The sequence below is a fragment of the Bombina bombina genome, chromosome 5 (assembly GCF_027579735.1).
Source record: "Bombina bombina isolate aBomBom1 chromosome 5, aBomBom1.pri, whole genome shotgun sequence".
Classification (NCBI taxonomy): Eukaryota; Metazoa; Chordata; class Amphibia; order Anura; family Bombinatoridae; genus Bombina; species Bombina bombina.
Window position 1 is genome coordinate 115,542,936 of NC_069503.1, and position 17,933 is coordinate 115,560,868.

A 17,933-nucleotide genomic window follows, 5' to 3' on the forward strand; every position below is an offset into this window, starting at 1 on the left:
GATTTTTTTTTTTTAAATGTACACTTACACTACTATTAAACAAGATATGAGTGGTGGCACTGGGCAAGTGGGCACAGTATACGCTGTGAGCCTGAGACAAAAAAGCAGACTGATGTTTCACAGTCCAAAAAGATTTTTTTTTTTTTTTAAATGTACACTTACACTACTATTAAACAAGATATGAGTGGTGGCACTGGGCAAGTGGGCACAGTATACGCTGTGAGCCTGAGACAAAAAAGCAGACTGATGTTTCACAGTCCAAAAAGTTTTTTTTTTTTTTTTTAAATGTACACTTACACTACTATTAAACAAGATATGAGTGGTGGCACTGGGCAAGTGGGCACAGTATACGCTGTGAGCCTGACACAAAAAAGCAGACTGATGTTTCACAGTCCCAAATTTTTTTTTTTTTAAATGTACACTTACACTACTATTAAACAAGATATGAGTGGTGACACTGGGCAAGTGGGCACAGTATACGCTGTGAGCCTGAGACAAAAAAGCAGACTGATGTTTCACAGTCCAAAAAGATTTTTTTTTTTTTAAATGTACACTTACACTACTATTAAACAAGATATGAGTGGTGGCACTGGGCAAGTGGGCACAGTATACGCTGTGAGCCTGAGACAAAAAAGCAGACTGATGTTTCACAGTCCAAAAAGATTATTTTTTTTTTAAATGTACACTTACACTACTATTAAACAAGATATGAGTGGTGGCACTGGGCAAGTGGGCACATTATACGCTGTGAGCCTGAGACAAAAAAGCAGACTGATGTTTCACAGTCCAAAAAGATTTTTATTTTTTTTTAAATGTACACTTACACTACTATTAAACAAGATATGAGTGGTGGCACTGGGCAAGTGGGCACAGTATACGCTGTGAGCCTGAGACAAAAAAGCAGACTGATGTTTCACAGTCCAAAAAGTTTTTTTTTTTTTTTTTTTAAATGTACACTTACACTACTATTAAACAAGATATGAGTGGTGGCACTGGGCAAGTGGGCACAGTATACGCTGTGAGCCTGACACAAAAAAGCAGACTGATGTTTAACAGTCCAAAATTTTTTTTTTTTTAAATGTACACTTACACTACTATTAAACAAGATATGAGTGGTGACACTGGGCAAGTGGGCACAGTATACGCTGTGAGCCTTACACAAAAAAGCAGACTGATGTTTAACAGTCCAAAATTTTTTTGTTTTTATAAATGTACACTTACACTACTATTAAACAAGACATGAGTGGTGGCACTGGGCAAGTGGGCACAGTATACGTTGTGAGCCTGAGACAAAAAAGCAGACTGATGTTTCACAGTCCAAAAAGTTTTTTTTTTTTAAATGTACACTTACACTACTATTAAACAAGATATGAGTGGTGGCACTGGGCAAGTGGGCACAGTATACGCTGTGAGCCTGAGACAAAAAAGCAGACTGATGTTTAACAGTCCAAAAAGTTTTTTTTTTTTTAAATGTACACTTACACTACTATTAAACAAGATATGAGTGGTGGCACTAGGCAAGTGGGCACAGTATACGCTGTGAGCCTGACACAAAAAAGCAGACTGATGTTTCACAGTCAAAAAAGTTTTTTTTTTTTTTTAAATGTACACTTACACTACTATTAAACAAGATATAAGTGGTGGCACTGGGCAAGTGGGCACAGTATACGCTGTGAGCCTGACACAAAAAAGCAGACTGATATTTTACAGTCAAAAAAGTTTTTTTTTTCAAATGTACACTACTATTAAACAACATATGAGTGGTGGCACTGGGCAAGTGGGCACAGTATACGCTGTGAGCCTGACACACACGCTGGCAGGCAGGCAACTGCAATTAGATTACACAAGCAGACTGATGTTTCACAGTCAAAAAAGTTTTTTTTTTTAAATTTACACTACTGTTACACCAGATATGAGTGGTGGCACTGGGCAAGTGGGCACAATATACGCTGTGAGCCTGACACACACACTGGCAGGCAGGCAACTGCAATTAGATTACACAAGCAGACTGATGTTTCACAGTCAAAAAAGATTTTTTTTTAATTTACACTACTGTTACACCAGATGAGTGGTGGCACTGGGCAAGTGGCCACAGTATACGCTGTAAGCCTGGCACACACGCTGGCAGGTAGGCAACTGCAATTAGATTACACAGGAAAAAAAACAAAAAAAACAGACTGATGTTCTAGCCCTAAAAAAGGGCTTTTTGGGGGGCTGTCCTAGCAGCAGAGATCAGATGAGTCCTTCAGGACTGTAGTGGACACTGAATACACTAGCCTAGCTATAGCTTTCCCTATTAATCAGCAGCAGCTACACTGTCCCTCCTCTCCCTAAGAATGCAGCTTCCGAATGAATCTAAAGTGGATGCTGTCCAGGAGGTAGGAGGTTCTGGGAGGGAGGGTCTGCTGCTGATTGGCTGGAATGTGCCTGCTGACTGTGAGGTACAGGGACAAAGTATTATGATGATGACAAATAGGGGGCGGATTGAACATCGCATATGTTTGCCCGCCGCAGCGAACGCGAACATGCTATGTTCACTGGGAACTATTCGCCGACGAACTATTCGCGACATCACTACCAATAAGGCATCAGAGGGTTCAGTATTCACATTAATACCTGGCCTACTGCGTTTTCACTGCAAAACTGGCAGTTTAGATAATATCTCTGTAAGAGTAGTTGACATAACTACAGCCATATCTTGCAGAGTAAAAGAATTAGACGCACTCGAAGTACTTGGCGTTGCTTGAGTGGGCGTTAAAGGTTGTGACACTTGGGGAGAATTAGATGGCATATCCTGATTCTCTTCAGACTGAGAATCATCCTTAGACACACTTTCATTACCTAAAATATGTTCTTTACAGTGTAAGGCCCTTTCAGTACAAGAAGGACACAATGTAAGAGGGGGTTCCACAATGGCTTGTAAACACATAGAGCATTAACTTTCCTCAATGTCAGACATGTTGAACAGGCTAGTAATAACCACAAAGTCGTTAAACACTTTATTTATGATGTAAAACAAATTTTTTGAAAAACGAGTACTGCGCCTTTAAGAGATAAAAAGCACACACTTTTTCCAAATCTGCTTAAAAATGTTCACAAACGTTCAATTTTAAGGTAATCCTGTCCTATATTGCGGTCGGATATTGCACCACAAACAAGGGGCAAGACTTCCGGTGGGCGGCACTAACGGCTGGCAGCAGGGAAGAAGAGCTCCACAACCCAGATGCTGTAAAATCTATATTATTTGCTGCCAGCCGTTTTTCCCACAATCAAGTCTTGCTGGGCATCTAACCCCCCCAGCCGACCGAGTACCGTGAAGGGCCGGAGATCGCCCTTGCCCAGGGAAGGACCGGATTAGGACGCAACGCTGCGCAGAGCCTTTCTATCTGCGGGCGCCATCTTGAAAGAGCCCCCCTCGCACCGCCGCTGATACCGGGCTCTGAAGGAGCCACAAGGAAGACCGCTTCTGTAGCTGGAGCCAGCAGAGGGATAGCCTGCGCCCTCGAAACCCACAAACTGAGCCAGACACAGCACACAGCAAAAGGCCGGTAAGATTGTTGAGGGTGAATCCTGGGAGATCCTAGGGGGAAGAAATTACGCCTGCTCTGCCCATTAACATCTGGGACATTACTGCCTTTAATATACAACAGACAGGCACTGGGACTTTTTCTGGGACAGTTGTTGTTTAATTTCTAAGCCCCAGTTCATGGTTTTTGACCTGTTAGACCTACACATCTGTAGGGAGATCTCCTATCATATGCTGGACTGCTAATACCACAGCCTAACTACTATATTTTAATACCTGGGGGACCTGTTACATTTGAAAACTTTTGTGGTTCCCACAACGTGCAGTACAATAAAGAAAAGAAAGGCCTTGGAATTTTGATAGGAACCATTACTTGGCTGCAAAATAGCTGACTGCTGTGCAAACATAGTCCTACAGCACCATCTAGTGGTCACTGAGCAGCATTACATCTGACTTTCCTTGTTATTAAACAGCATTATTACAGAGCTTTTGCATGAAGTTGGATCAGTATTTTCCCTCCATCCCCAATTCATTGGTTGGGAAAATGTCCTCCAGAAACAAACAGCTAGACAAAAGAAAGGCCACAGCTGAAATACATGCAGACCCCTCGACCTCACCCGGAGCCTCAGATACTCCTATCATGGATCCCACGGGTTTGCTGCAAGAGCTCAAATCCTTTTTTTTGCCAAAAATGGAGTCTCTCCAGGCGGGTGTAGACACCCTTACCAGCGAGGTTCGTCAGTTCTCTACGAGACTTACACAGGCAGAGCAGCGTATTTCTGATGTGGAGGACAGACAAGAATCTACCACCACATCTGTGCGGCAACTCTTACGCCAAAACCAAGCTCTACAAGAAAAAATGGAGGACTTAGAAAACCGCAGTCGGAGAAACAACCTCAGAATAGTGGGACTCCCCGAATCTGTGAAAGGCAAAGATCTCCTAGAATTTACAGCAATGACTCTCCCTAAAATGCTCAGGATAAATCCAGACCACCTTCCTTTTGATATAGAAAGAGCGCACCGAATAGGCCCAGATAACGGCCTAGAAACCTCCAACTCCAGACCCCGCCAAACAATCTTTAAGTGCCTCAATTATCAAGGGAACTTGCGCTCCTACGAGCCTACCGTGCCCACAAGGGAGACCTAATGTTTGAAGGTAAAAAACTCTTGATCTTTCAGGACTTTTCTACAGAAGTAACCAAACTGCGCAAGGACTTCGCCCCTCTTTGCTCTCGCCTCTATAAGGAGGGGAGACAGGCCTCCTTGCTGTACCCTGCCAAATTGAGGCTGCAGACGCCGACCGGACCCAGGTTCTTCCGCACCCCTAAAGAACTGCAAGCGTACCTGGATGCAGAGGAACAGGGAGATGTTCGCTGACCAAGCACAACCATTTCCCAGCCCTCCTCTGTCTTACTATAGACAATCTAACAGTACAAATGCTCTCCCATGGAAGGAGAGATTCTTGGATAATCTCCAGAACAGAAGGAGCACCATGGAGGTGCACATGTATCTGGAGCCATATCTTGGCAACTGTTTTACAAGAAGTTATGACCCCCACCGCTTCCCCCATACGGGTGGAGAGTGGAATGGACTGGAAAATTTATATTCCTAAAGTTATTACGGTTATTACTGTTACTGCACTCCTTGCTACAACTGTTTACACTATACTGTTATGTCCTGTTGTTATGTTCACCTTATGTTATGTTTTGCCTACACTACAGTCACCTCCTATGCCCCCAGCCTTTAATATCCTCACAGGTGCATGGTCCCTTATGGACTACATGCCTATAACAAACAAGGGGCAAAATAACCCTCTAAACTAGCAAATTAACCCCAAAAACGTTAATGTACAAAATTTGACAAACCCCTGCACCTCGCCACAGCTCTGCTGTGGTGCCTACCTGCCCCCAGGGATCTGAGAAATGCTTCAAAATCACTCCGGTACACAAATATTCAGTTTGGGCCCAACCAGAGCTGAAAACTGCTGTCTGTTTGACAAAGTAACTGTGCAACTGAGGCGTAAAAATTAGGCCCCGCCCATCATATACGATGAAAACTCAGCCTCAACAACCACATGTAAAGCGGTTTATAACTAGCCATTTGGATAGGCATCCATAAAAAGTATGATACTAGCCATGTGGACCCCCAGCACAAAGTATAACAACCAGCCATATAACGTTTTTTCTGTTAATAAAAAACCGTTAGGCTGCTCCAGTGTCTTAACCATGCTGCCATAATATCTAATGCTGCATTAAGCCCTAATAAAAAATAATACACAGGATTTCAGTAATACCCCTTGTTATTCTCTATAGGATTACTGCTTATCCCTTCCCTCTTTGGGAACTATGTCAGCCAGTTCTGATATATCACAGTCTCCTCAGAAATAAATGACTGAACATACCTCAATGCTGCTTGTAGCATGAAAACGTTCCCCACACTGAAGATTCCTCTAGTATTCCTCAGTCACACTGTGGGAACCAACATGGATCTTAGTGACATCTGCTAAGATCATCAACCTCAGAGCAGAAATGTTATTCCATATGCTGCCTGAGGAAAATAGTACTCACCGGTACCATTTAAAATAAAAAACTTCTTCATTGAAGAAACTAAAATCTATCATTTTAACACCTCTTTCACTTTACCTCTTCCTATTACTAGCATAGGCAAAGAGAATGACTGGGGGTGGAGAGAAGGGAGGAGCTATATATACAGCTCTGCTGTGGTGCTCTTTGCCACTTCCTGTTAGCAGGAGGATAATATCCCACAAGTAAGGATGAATCTGTGGACTCGTCGTATCTTGTAGAAGAAATATGTATATACAACACACCAGGCCATAATAACAAGTAGTAAACAGAACCAAAGTAAAAACAAGATACAGCCCGTCCACTTAATACCTAACACAAACAGAACCACACCAAAACAAAAACAAAACAGAACGACAAAAAAAAGGGGGGGGAAGGGGGGAAAGAAGACTATTGTAATGAAAAGTATGTTACCACAGACCCAACACAATCAGTTCTGAATTTTTGAAAGGATATATTAAATAGTCAATTTCGCTGGGGCGGAGAGCTTTTATAAATAACGACCATTTTGCAAAAAATCTCCTTATGTCCTGCTCATTGTCTTAGTTGGTATCAACTTCTTCAAGAATGCATTGTTTCTTTAAACAATTCTTAATTTCTAATATGCTAGGGATTGTTCTTAAAGGGACAGTCTACACCAGAATTGTTATTGTTTTAAAAGATAGATAATCCCTTGTTTACCCATTCCCTAGTTTTGCATAACCAACACAGTTATATTTATATATTTTTTTACCTCTGTGATTATCTTGTATCTAAACCTCTGCAGACTGCCCCTTTATTTGTTCTTTTGACAGACTTGCAGTTTAGCCAATCAGTGATGGCTCCCAGGTAACGTCACGTGCACGAGCACAGTGTTATCTATATGAAAAACATGAACTAACACCCTCTAGTGGTGAAAAACCTGTTAAAATGCATTCTTAAGAGGTGGCCTTCAAGGTCTAAGAAATTAGCATATGAACCTCCTAAGTTAAGCTTTCAACTAAGAATACTAAGAGTACAAAGAAAAATTGGTGATAAAAGTAAATTGGAAAATTTTTTAAAATTACATGCCCTATCTGAATCATGAAAGTTTTTTTTTGCACTAGACTGTCCCTTTATTTTCCATTTCTTGAAAATAAGGTATCTGGCAGATAGTATGGTCATGTTGATAATTTTAGTATTAACTTTCTTATTCCCTGTGTTGCACAAAAGAAAGGACTATAGTTATTGGCAACAAAGTCAGGCAGGGAGTATCCATTATTTTATTCAGCCAAAATTGAAGTTTAAGCCAGAAATTCCTAATTTTTGGACAGGCCCATAACATGTGCAGAAGATCTGCCGAGGGAAAAGAACATTTTGGGCATGCAATAAAGCTGCTATTTCTGCATTTAAGTCCCTTATCTGTGGTAAAATAAGACATGTAAAGTAATTTCAAATGAGATTCCCTCCATGAGGAGGAGAGAGTTACTCGAGCAGTCTCTTGAATTGAAAGATAGGGTAATTTAGGGTCCAAGTTTTGCTTTATCAGTACAGCCCAGTTAGTCTGTATCTTTTCGAGGTTAGTTATACCCCCAGCAGACACCAAAGTGGAGTAACCAGGGGTGATTGACATATGTCCAGTTTTGGCTAGGGCAAGCCAGTTCAAAATACTCCTCAAAGACCAATTCCAGCCAAAATCATTCATGAGTTTAAGAGCATAGTGTCTCACCTGTAAGTATGCGAAGACATTTTTATGTGGGAGGTTAAATTCCATTCTGAGAAAATCAAATGATTTAACACATCGTCTATCAAAGTCTAATATCTGATGTATATTGCATAGACCTACTGATTTCCAATCTGAGTAAATTATTGTATGTAATCCTGCTTGGAACTGAGGATTACCCAGAAATGGGATTTACCTCGAGACACAGTGTTCTAGAGCCAATGAGTTACAGATCTTTTTCCAAGCAAGGATTGGGTTATATCTATAGATTTTAGTTTTTTTTAATTTAGACGGAATAAGACTAATGTCACAATGTATAAGTGCCTCTGGATAAAAAGGGTACGTTATGTTTTTTTCCAAGATCATTATTTGTAACATAGTTCTGAGAAGATAACTAATCGGTTACTATACGTGCTAAGAAAACTTGATTGTAAACCCTAAGATCCGGAAAGACTAAGCCGCCATGTTTTAATGGGAGCGAGAGTTTAAGAGATATTCTGGGCCTTCTATTTTGCCAAATAAATGATCTCAAGATAGAGTTGAGATGATCAATATCCTTCCGCTTTAGAAACAGCGGGATATTTTGAAGAATATACAGCACTTTGGGGAGGATAATCATCTTATAAGCGGCTATTCGCCCAGACAAGGAAAGAGGTAGATTTTTCCAGTTTTTAAGAGTGTCTTTAATTTTATTTGAAATTGGAGTGATGTTAAAGGAATACCAAGTATCAGGACTAGAAGAAATAATGATGCCCAGATACCGAAAAGAGTTCTGAACTATAGAAAAAGGCAAATTCACCAAAGAATCCTCTGTCTGCTTAATCCAAAATAATTCAGAGTTTGTGTTGTTAACCTTATACCCGAGAAAGATCCAAACTGTTGTATTATTAACTGGAGCTTTATTTATACGGGTGTTAGCCATGTATATGATAACATCATCCGCATAAAGCACAATCTTCAGCTTCTTCTTGCCTATTTTAATTTCCTCGAGTTGCTGCCTTACTATTATGGCAAGTGAATGAAAAAGATGATTATAAGATTCAACACTCTATCTCTTATATGCTGATTCCCAAAAAACACCTCTATAGGTTCACTAACATAACAAAGTGAAAAAATACTGATTGGGATAGCACTCCAGACGGCTAAGAGAACTGAAGAGATACAGTAATTAAAAAGTAAAAAATAATCAGTAATGGAATAAAAGATGAATAAAACAGATTTCTAATGCTAATGCCCGGGTACTGATGTAACTCCTATTAGGGTATACAATGGAAAAGGGTATTATACAATTCCAAGGAAAGAAGGCCTAATTTAATTGGCTGTGAGTGAGTAGATTAAACAGTATATTTAGAGTTAAAAAGGGGGTAACGTAACGGACAAAAATATATTTAAGCCCAAAAATTTGATTGGAGATATGTTGTATCAAATATAATAAAAATTTAATAAATAAAATTTATTGAACAAAATCTGATGCCGGCATCTAAAAGTAGCGTATACTAATGGTTACATAAAATCAACAGTCTGAATGTAGCGAATATTAATGGTTATATAAAAACAACAATCTGAAACGACTTGAAACAAATCGACAGAAGTAACAGTATATATATACATATGCAAAATGTAACTAGTTAATGTAACAGGTTGATGTCTTAGCTTATATATTGGGAACCTGTGTCCTTATTGTTGCTGCAGCATAACCGACATTGCGGTAGGAAGATCCGTGTATAAATGTTCTTGCAATCTCTGCTTTCCGTATTGCAGACGATAGTTGTAAATTTAGTAGCAAAGATAGTGTCCTCTCCTTGGACTTGTGCTTTTTATAACTCTGTCCAGCAGGTTTTTTTGAAGATGTTCAGCGCTCTCAGTGGACGGTTATAAGAATGATCCTCTCTGTGCTGGAATCAGATCCGGGTTAGGGTTCAGGAATGTCTGTGATCCAAGAGGCTATGTATTAACCCAGTAATCAAACAGGGGTTAATCACCCAAGGTGGGTCCGTATGAGTAGGTCCTGGGGCAGGAATTACACATATAGAGACAGTTCAGTAATGTTATCGTGACTGCTCAATGTACCTGTCCTATCTACTTACGTTACCACACCAGGTTTTTGAAATAATATGTTAACAAATTCAGTTGGCAAATTCTACGCGTTTCAGCAGCCAGGGGCCTTTATCAAGATGCCTACTACCTGTATTTTCCGTTTTTACATAGCCCGCATTCTGTTTTCATTGGGTAAAAATTAGCCTATCAAATCTCTCTCATTCATGGATACGATATGGCTTGGAGACGCCAAATACACATTTATAAATTTGAGAGTATCAATATAAGGGTATTAACCATATTTTAACAATTACATAAACACATTTAGAAAAGAAAAATATATAGAAGAAAAAAATGAAAAAAGCGATTATAAATAAAAAAAAGTATATTTGACACAATAGATCTCCATCTTATATTTCACTATAGAGAACAGACCTTTTTAGTGAAATCTGATCACTTGATAGAAATAGTTCTTTTCATTTTTCTGGACAAATCATACGTTAGCTTTTTTAGTTAATTTATGTGACTTTATTTTATAGTGGTGATGAGAAGTGTTCCTGAATGCTTATGCCGCTGTTTGGTCAGTATATTACAATACCTAAATAATCTATTATTTAGATATTAGACGGTGTATAGATAGTTCCAATAGAAACATAATTTATTGTATTAAATGTTCTTGTGGCCTTTTTTATTTTGGACAGACAAGCAGTATTCTGAGGGACAGAATCCGTGAACACATTCTAAAAATAGAATATGGATCTACAGAAACAAAGTAATATGCCCATTTCAAAGATACACATGCAGGCAGTCTTAAAAATTTCAAATATTGGGGTATCAAACAAATAAATCTAGGAATTAGTGGGGGAGATATTAATAATGTGCTACTCAGAAAAGAAGCAGAATTTATATTTCATTTCAAAACCATCCACCCATATGGTCTAAATTCAGAAATGGATTTAAACATGCTGTTCTAGTACAAGTAGATAAATGTATATAAAAATGTTTTCTTGCCCAATTTTCATTTCATAATAATTTTAATTCATAGCAACTGCTATTCTAAATGAAAGTCTCTTTAAATATAATAACTAAACTAGAACTTATTTATACACGATGCACATATGACAGATAACATTTATAATGTCTTTTTAAACATTTTTGTATATATATTATTCCTTATTTATACATATACTTGCTATATATATATATATACACATGTATTTTCCAATTTCTAGAATTATCCTTTTTATAAACTAGATAATGTTCTTTTAAATTGATTACGGACTTTTATTCCCTTAGGATTCATATATATCTCAGAATAATTCTATCTATAATTAGAACATATCCTCACACCGTCTAATATCTAAATAATAGATTTTTTAGGTATTGTAATATGCTGACCAAACAGCGGCATAAGCATTCAGGAACACTTCTCATCACCACTATAAAATAAAGTCACATAAATTAACTAAAACAACTAACGTATGATTTGTCCAGAAAAATGAAAATAACTATTTCTATCAAGTGATCAGATTTCACTAAAAAGGTCTGTTCTCTATAGTGAAATATAAGATGGAGATCTATTGTGTCAAATATACTTTTTTATTTATAATCGCTTTTTTTCATTTTTTCTTCAAAATATTTTTCTTTTCTAAATGTGTTTATGTAATTGTTAAAATATGGTTAATACCCTTATATTGCTACTCTCAAATTTATAAATATAAATGTGTATGTGGCGTCTCCAAGCCATATCGTATCCATGAATGAGAGAGATTTGATAGGCTAATTTTTACCCAATGAAAACAGAATGCGGGCTATGTAAAAACGGAAAATACAGGTAGTAGGCATCTTGATAAGGGCCCCTGGCGGCTGAAATGCGTAGAATTTGCCTATTGAATTTGTTAACATATTATTTCAAAAACCCGGTGTGGTAACGTAAGTAGATAGGACAGGTACATTGAGAAGTCATGATAACATTACTGAACTGTCTCTATATGTGTAATTCCTGCCCCAGGACCTACTCATACGGACCCACCTTGGGTGATTAACCCCTGTTTGATTACTGGGTTAATACATAGCCTCTTGGATCACAGACATTCCTGAACCCTAACCCGGATCTGATTCCAGCACAGAGAGGATCATTTTTATAACCGTCCACTGAGAACGCTGAACATCTTAAAAAAAAAACGCTGGACAGAGTTATAAAAAGCACAAGTTCAAGGAGAGGACACTATCTTTGCTACTAAATTTACAACTATCGTCTGCAATACGGAAAGCAGAGATTGCAAGAACATTTATACACGGATCTTCTTACCGCAATGTCGGTTTTGCTGCAGCAACAATAAGGACACAGGTTCCCAATATATAAGCTAAGACATCAACCTGTTACATTAACTAGTTACATTTTGCATATGTATATATATACTGTTACTTCTGTCGATTTGTTTCAAGTCGTTTCAGATTGTTGTTTTTATATAACCATTAGTATTCGCTACATTCAGACTGTTGATTTTATGTAACCATTAGTATATGCTACTTTTAGATGCCGGCATCAGATTTTGTTCAATGAATTTTATTTATTAAATTTTTATTATATTTGATACAACATATCTCCAATCTATTTTTTGGGCTTGAATATATTTTTGTCCATTACGTTACCCCCTTTTTAACTCTAAATATACCGTTTAATCTACTCACTCGCAGCCAATTAAATTAGGCCTTCTTTCCTTGGAATTGTATAATACCCTTTTCCATTGTATACCCTAATAGGAGTTACATCAGTATCCGGTCATTAGTATTAGAAATCTGTTTTATTAATCTTTTATTCCATTACTGTTTATTTTTCACTTTTTAATTATTGTATCTCTTCAGTTCTCTTAGCCGTCTGGAGCGCTATACCAATCAGTATTTTTTCACTTTATTATGGCAGGTGGTTCAATGGAAATGTCGAAAAGGAGCGGAGAGGGAGGGCATCCCTGCCTGGTTCCCCGCTGCAGTTTTATATCCTGTGACATATACCCATTCACCAGCATCTTCGTAGAGGCCTTTTGATAGAGGTTACTAATAAATTTAATACAATTTCCTCTCAGACCAAATTGATCCAGAGTAAATAGAAGATGATCATAGTGAACTGAATCAAAGGTTTTTTCAACATCTATGGATATTATTGCCATGTCAGGGGAACCCTCTCTCCCCTCCTGATCGTGATCCCCCATTGTTTTAAAATAATCTATAGCAAGAAGGAGTTCCCTTATTTTAGCAGCAGGATTTCTATTCTTCAGGAAACCGGCTTGATCTGTATGAATAATAGATGGAAGAATAGATTGAAGCCTTTGTGCTAATATAGAAGTTAACAGTTTGTAATCTGTGTTCAGCAGAGCAATGGGCCTATAGGACTCCTTCTTTGTCAGGTCTTTCCCTTGTTTTAATATCAGGGTAGTATAAGAAGCGGCAAAGTTAACTGTAGGTTTATTACCCTCTATCTGTATATAGTTAAATAGCAAGGTTAGATACGGTGTTATAGTGGAATGTGTCATTTTTATAAAATTCGTTAGGAAGTGCATCTGGGCCTGGTGCTTTCTTATGAGGCAGTTTTTGGATTGCTTTAAACACTTCTATCTCAGTTATAGGAGCGTAAAGATCTTTCAACAAATCAAGTTCTAATGAAGGGAAAGAGATTTTGCACCAGAATTCCTCCCGTTCCTGGGTATTTGAGGTTCTAAAGAATATAGGTCAGTATAGTAATTGGAAAAGACTTGTAGAAGTTCTTCAGACCTTTTAAGAGTTTGACCTTCCGCATATATAGAATCTATCAGCCGAGAGCCTTTCTCACATTTACCAAGTTTTGCTAAGAGTTTCCCGGTCTTATTTCCATACCGGTAAAATTTTGCTTGAACCCCAATATCCTTCTGTGCTGATTTGTGCAATAAGAAGGAATCTCTGTCTCCCAATGCCGTGATGTTTTTTCAATTAAGTAATGGTTATATGCATTTGAGAGACTGCTCGCAGTAGCTCCCCCTCCCTCCGCTTAAGTTTTTTAGTCCTCAACACGCTATAAGCTAGTATTTCCCCCCTTAGAGCTGCTTTAGCAGTTTCCCAGAATAGTGCAGGACGAGACATGTATTCATCATTGAAATAGGCAAACTCCTTAAATTTGGCTTCCAGCCAGTTTTTAAATTTAAGATCTGTAGCAAGAAATATGGGAAATGAGAATCGATTATTCATTCGTATTGAGTCAAGAGACTGGAAATCCAGACAAATAGGGGCATGATCAGAGATACCAATAGGTAGTATTTGGGCAAGAACTTTTGATTTACATAACCTTTCATCAAGTAAGAATAGATCTATCCTTGAAAGTGACTTGTGTGCTTTTGCGAGGAAAGTAAAATCGCGACTATCAGGATTTTGTGATCTCCATACATCACAAACTTTCAAGTTACTAAAGATCCTGGAGAAAATTTTTGATTCTAATTTATCTCTTTTAGTTTTTTTAGAAACAGGATCTTGTCTAAGTCTATCTAAAGGATACTGTGGAGCCATATTAAAATCACCTCCCATGATTAAATAACCCTCTGCACATGTCATGAGATACATAGAGAACCATAAATAGATAATACACAGAGAATCACAAATTTAATAATACAACAATTATCATCAAATTTAGTCCTACTCACAGCTATAGTAGTTAGCTCCCCACCCCCTTCACACATAGCCTGTAATGTTTCCCCAAAAGGATGGATTGAAGACAGGAGCATATATATATTACAGAGCGTATAAAGGATATTAGCAATTTTAATTTTTAGCAAAAAGTAAATTTATGCTTACCTGATAAATTAATTTCTTCTGTGGTATGACGAGTCCATGGATTCATCCTTTACTTGTGGGATTATTATCCTCCTGCTAACAAGAAGTGGCAAAGAGCACCACAGCAGAGCAGTCTATATATCTCCTCCCTTAGCTCCACCCCCCAGTCATTCGACCGAAGGTACAGGAAGAAAAAGGAGAAACTACAAGGTACAGAGGTGACTGAAGTTTAAAATGAAAAAATATAATCTGTCTTAAAATGACAGGGCGGGCCGTGGACTCGTCGTACCACAGAAGAATTTAATTTATCAGGTAAGCATAAATTTACTTTTCTTCTATAAGGTACGACGAGTCCACAAATTCATCCTTTACTTGTGGGATACAATATCAAAGCTACAGGACACGGATGAACGGGAGGGACAAGACAGATGGTTAAACAGAAGGCACCACTGCTTGAAGAACTTTTCTCTCAAAAATAGCCTCTGAAGAAGCAAAAGTATCAAATTTGTAAAATTTGGAAAAGGTATGAAGTGAAGACCAAGTCGCAGCCTTACAAATCTTTGGTTGCTTTCAAGTAAAACTTCAAAGCACGAACCACGTCCAAGTTGTGCAACAGATGCTCCTTCTTAGAGGAAGGATTAGGACACAGAGAAGGAACAACAATTTCCTGATTGATATTCCTATTAGTAACAACCTTAGGAAGGAATCCAGGTTTGGTACGCAAAACCACCTTATCAGCAAGGAAAACAAGGTAAGGCGAGTCGCATTGCAATGCAGATAATTCAGAAACTCTTTGAGCCGAAGAGATAGTAACTAAAAACAGAACTTTCCAAGATAGAAGCTTAATATCTATGGAATGCATAGGTTCAAACGGAACCCCTTGAAGAATTTTAAGAACTAAATTCAAACTCCATGGCGGAGCAACAGGTTTAAACACAGGCTTAAAACTAACTAAAGCCTGACAGAACGACTGAACATCTGGAACATCTGCCAGACGCTTGTGCAGTAGAATTGATAAGGCAGATATGTGTACCTTTAAGGAACTAGCTGATAGCCCCTTCTCCAATCCTCCTTGGAGAAAGGACAAAATCCTAGGAATCCTGATCTTACTCCATGAGTAGCCTTTGGATTCGCACCAATAGAGATATTTACGCCATATCTTATGATAAATTTTCGTAGTGACAGGCTTTCGAGCCGGAATCAAGGTATCTATGACCGACTCAGAGAAACCCCGCTTGGATAAAATCAAGCCATCAATCTCCAAGCAGTCAGCCGCAGAGAAACTAGCTTTGGATTCTGAAACGGACCTTGAATCAGAAGGTCCTGTCTCAGTGGCAGAGTCCATAGTGGAAGAGATGACATGTCCACCAGGTCTGCATACCAAGCCCTGCGTGGCCACCCAGGGGCTATCAAAATCACAGAAGCTCTCTCCTGTTTGATTCTGGCAATCAAACGAGGAAGGAGAGGAAATGGTGGAAACACATAAGCCAGGTTGAACGAGTATCTATCAGTACTGCCTGAGGATCCCTTGACCTGGACCCGTAACAAGGAAGTTTTGCCCCATTGCGGAATTGATTGTGCAAACACCTCCGGATGGAGTTCCCACTCCCCCGGATGAAAAGTCTGACGACTTAGAAAATCCGCTTCCCAGTTCTACACTCCTGGGATATAGATTGCTGATAGATGGCAAGAGTGAGTCTCTGCCCATCGAATTATTTTGGTAACCTCTATCATCGCTAGAGAACTCTTTGTTCCCCCCTGATGATTGATATATGCTACAGTTGTGATATTGTCTGACTGGAATCTTATGAATCTGGCCGAAGACAGCTGAGGCCACGCCAGAAGCGCGTTGAATATCGCTCTCAGTTCTAGAATATTTATCGGGAGGAGAGCCTCCTCCTGAGTCCACAAACCCTGTGCTTTCAGGGAATTCCAGACAGCACCCCAGCCCAATAGGCTGGCGTCCGTCGTCACTATGACCCATGCTGGCCTGCGGAAACACATTCCCTGGGACAGATGATCCTGTGACAACCACCAAAGAAGAGAGTCTCTGGTCTCTTGATACAGATTTATCTGAGGAGATAAATCTGCATAATCCCCATTCCACTAATTGAGCATGCATAGTTGCAGTGGTCTGAGATGCAAGCGAGCAAACGGAACTATGTCCATTGCCGCTACCATTAGTCTGATTACCTCCATACACAGAGCAACTGACGGCCGAGGAATGGAATGAAGAGCTCGGCAGATGGTTAAAATCTTTGATTTCCTGACCTCCATCAGAAAAATTTTCATGTCCACCGAATCTATCAGAGTTCCCAGGAATGGAACTCTTGTGAAAATTCTGGGAGCTGTGGCCAACCCGAAGGGAAGAGCCACAAACTGGTAATGCTTGTCCAGAAAGGCGAACCTGAGGAACTGGTGATGATCTTTGTGGATAGGGATGTGTAGATACGCATCCTTTAAGTCCACGGTGGTCATATATCGACCCTCCTGGATCATTGGTAAAATAGTCCGAATGGTCTCCATCTTGAAGGATGGGACTCTGAGGAATTTGTTTAGGATCTTGAGATCTAAAATTGGTCTGAAGGTTCCCTCTTTTTTGGGAACCACAAACAGATTGGAGTAGAACCCCTGCCCCTGGTCTGTTTTCGGAACTGGGCAGATCACTCCCATGGTATATAGGTCTTCTACACAGCGTAAGAACGCCTCCCTTTTTGTCTGGTTTACAGACAATTGAGAAAGATGGAATCTCCCCCTTTGGAGGAGAATCTTTGAAATCTAGAAGATACCCCTGGGTTACGATTTCTAAAGCCCAGGAGTCCTGAACATCTCTTGCCCAAGCCTGAGCAAAGAGAGAAAATCTGCCCCCTACTAGATCCGGTACCGGATCGGGGGCTACCCCTTCATACTGTCTAGGTGGCAGCAGCAGGCTTCTTGGCCTGTTTACCCTTGTTCCAAGTCTGGTTAGGTCTCCAGACTGACTTGGATTGAGCAAAATTCCCCTCTTGCTTTGCAGCAGGGGAAGAGGTAGAGGGACCACCTTTGAAGTTTCGAAAGGAACGAAAATCATTGTTTGGTCCTCATCTTATTTGCTTATCCTGAGGAAGGGCATGGTCTTTGCCTCCAGTGATGTCTGAAATGATCTCTTTCAGTTCAGGCCCGAATAGGGTCTTACCCTTGAAAGGGATGGCTAAAAGCTTAGATTTTGATGACACATCAGCAGACCAGGACTTAAGCCATAACGCTCTACGCACTAAAATGGCAAAACCTGAATTCTTTGCCGCTAATTTAGCCAGTTGAAAAGCGG

General features: G+C 39.4%; 1 protein-coding gene across 1 annotated transcript in view; it reads right to left on the reverse strand.

Annotated features, from left to right (window-relative positions):
* The window catches only part of LOC128660046 (oocyte zinc finger protein XlCOF6-like), a 325,836-nt gene that overhangs the window by 174,936 nt on the left and 132,967 nt on the right, over positions 1-17,933 (reverse strand). Inside the window, exon 5 of the mRNA XM_053713643.1 lies at positions 10,756-10,764. Coding sequence (XP_053569618.1) covers positions 10,756-10,764 — 9 coding nt within the window. The remainder of the gene's footprint in view (positions 1-10,755; positions 10,765-17,933) is intronic.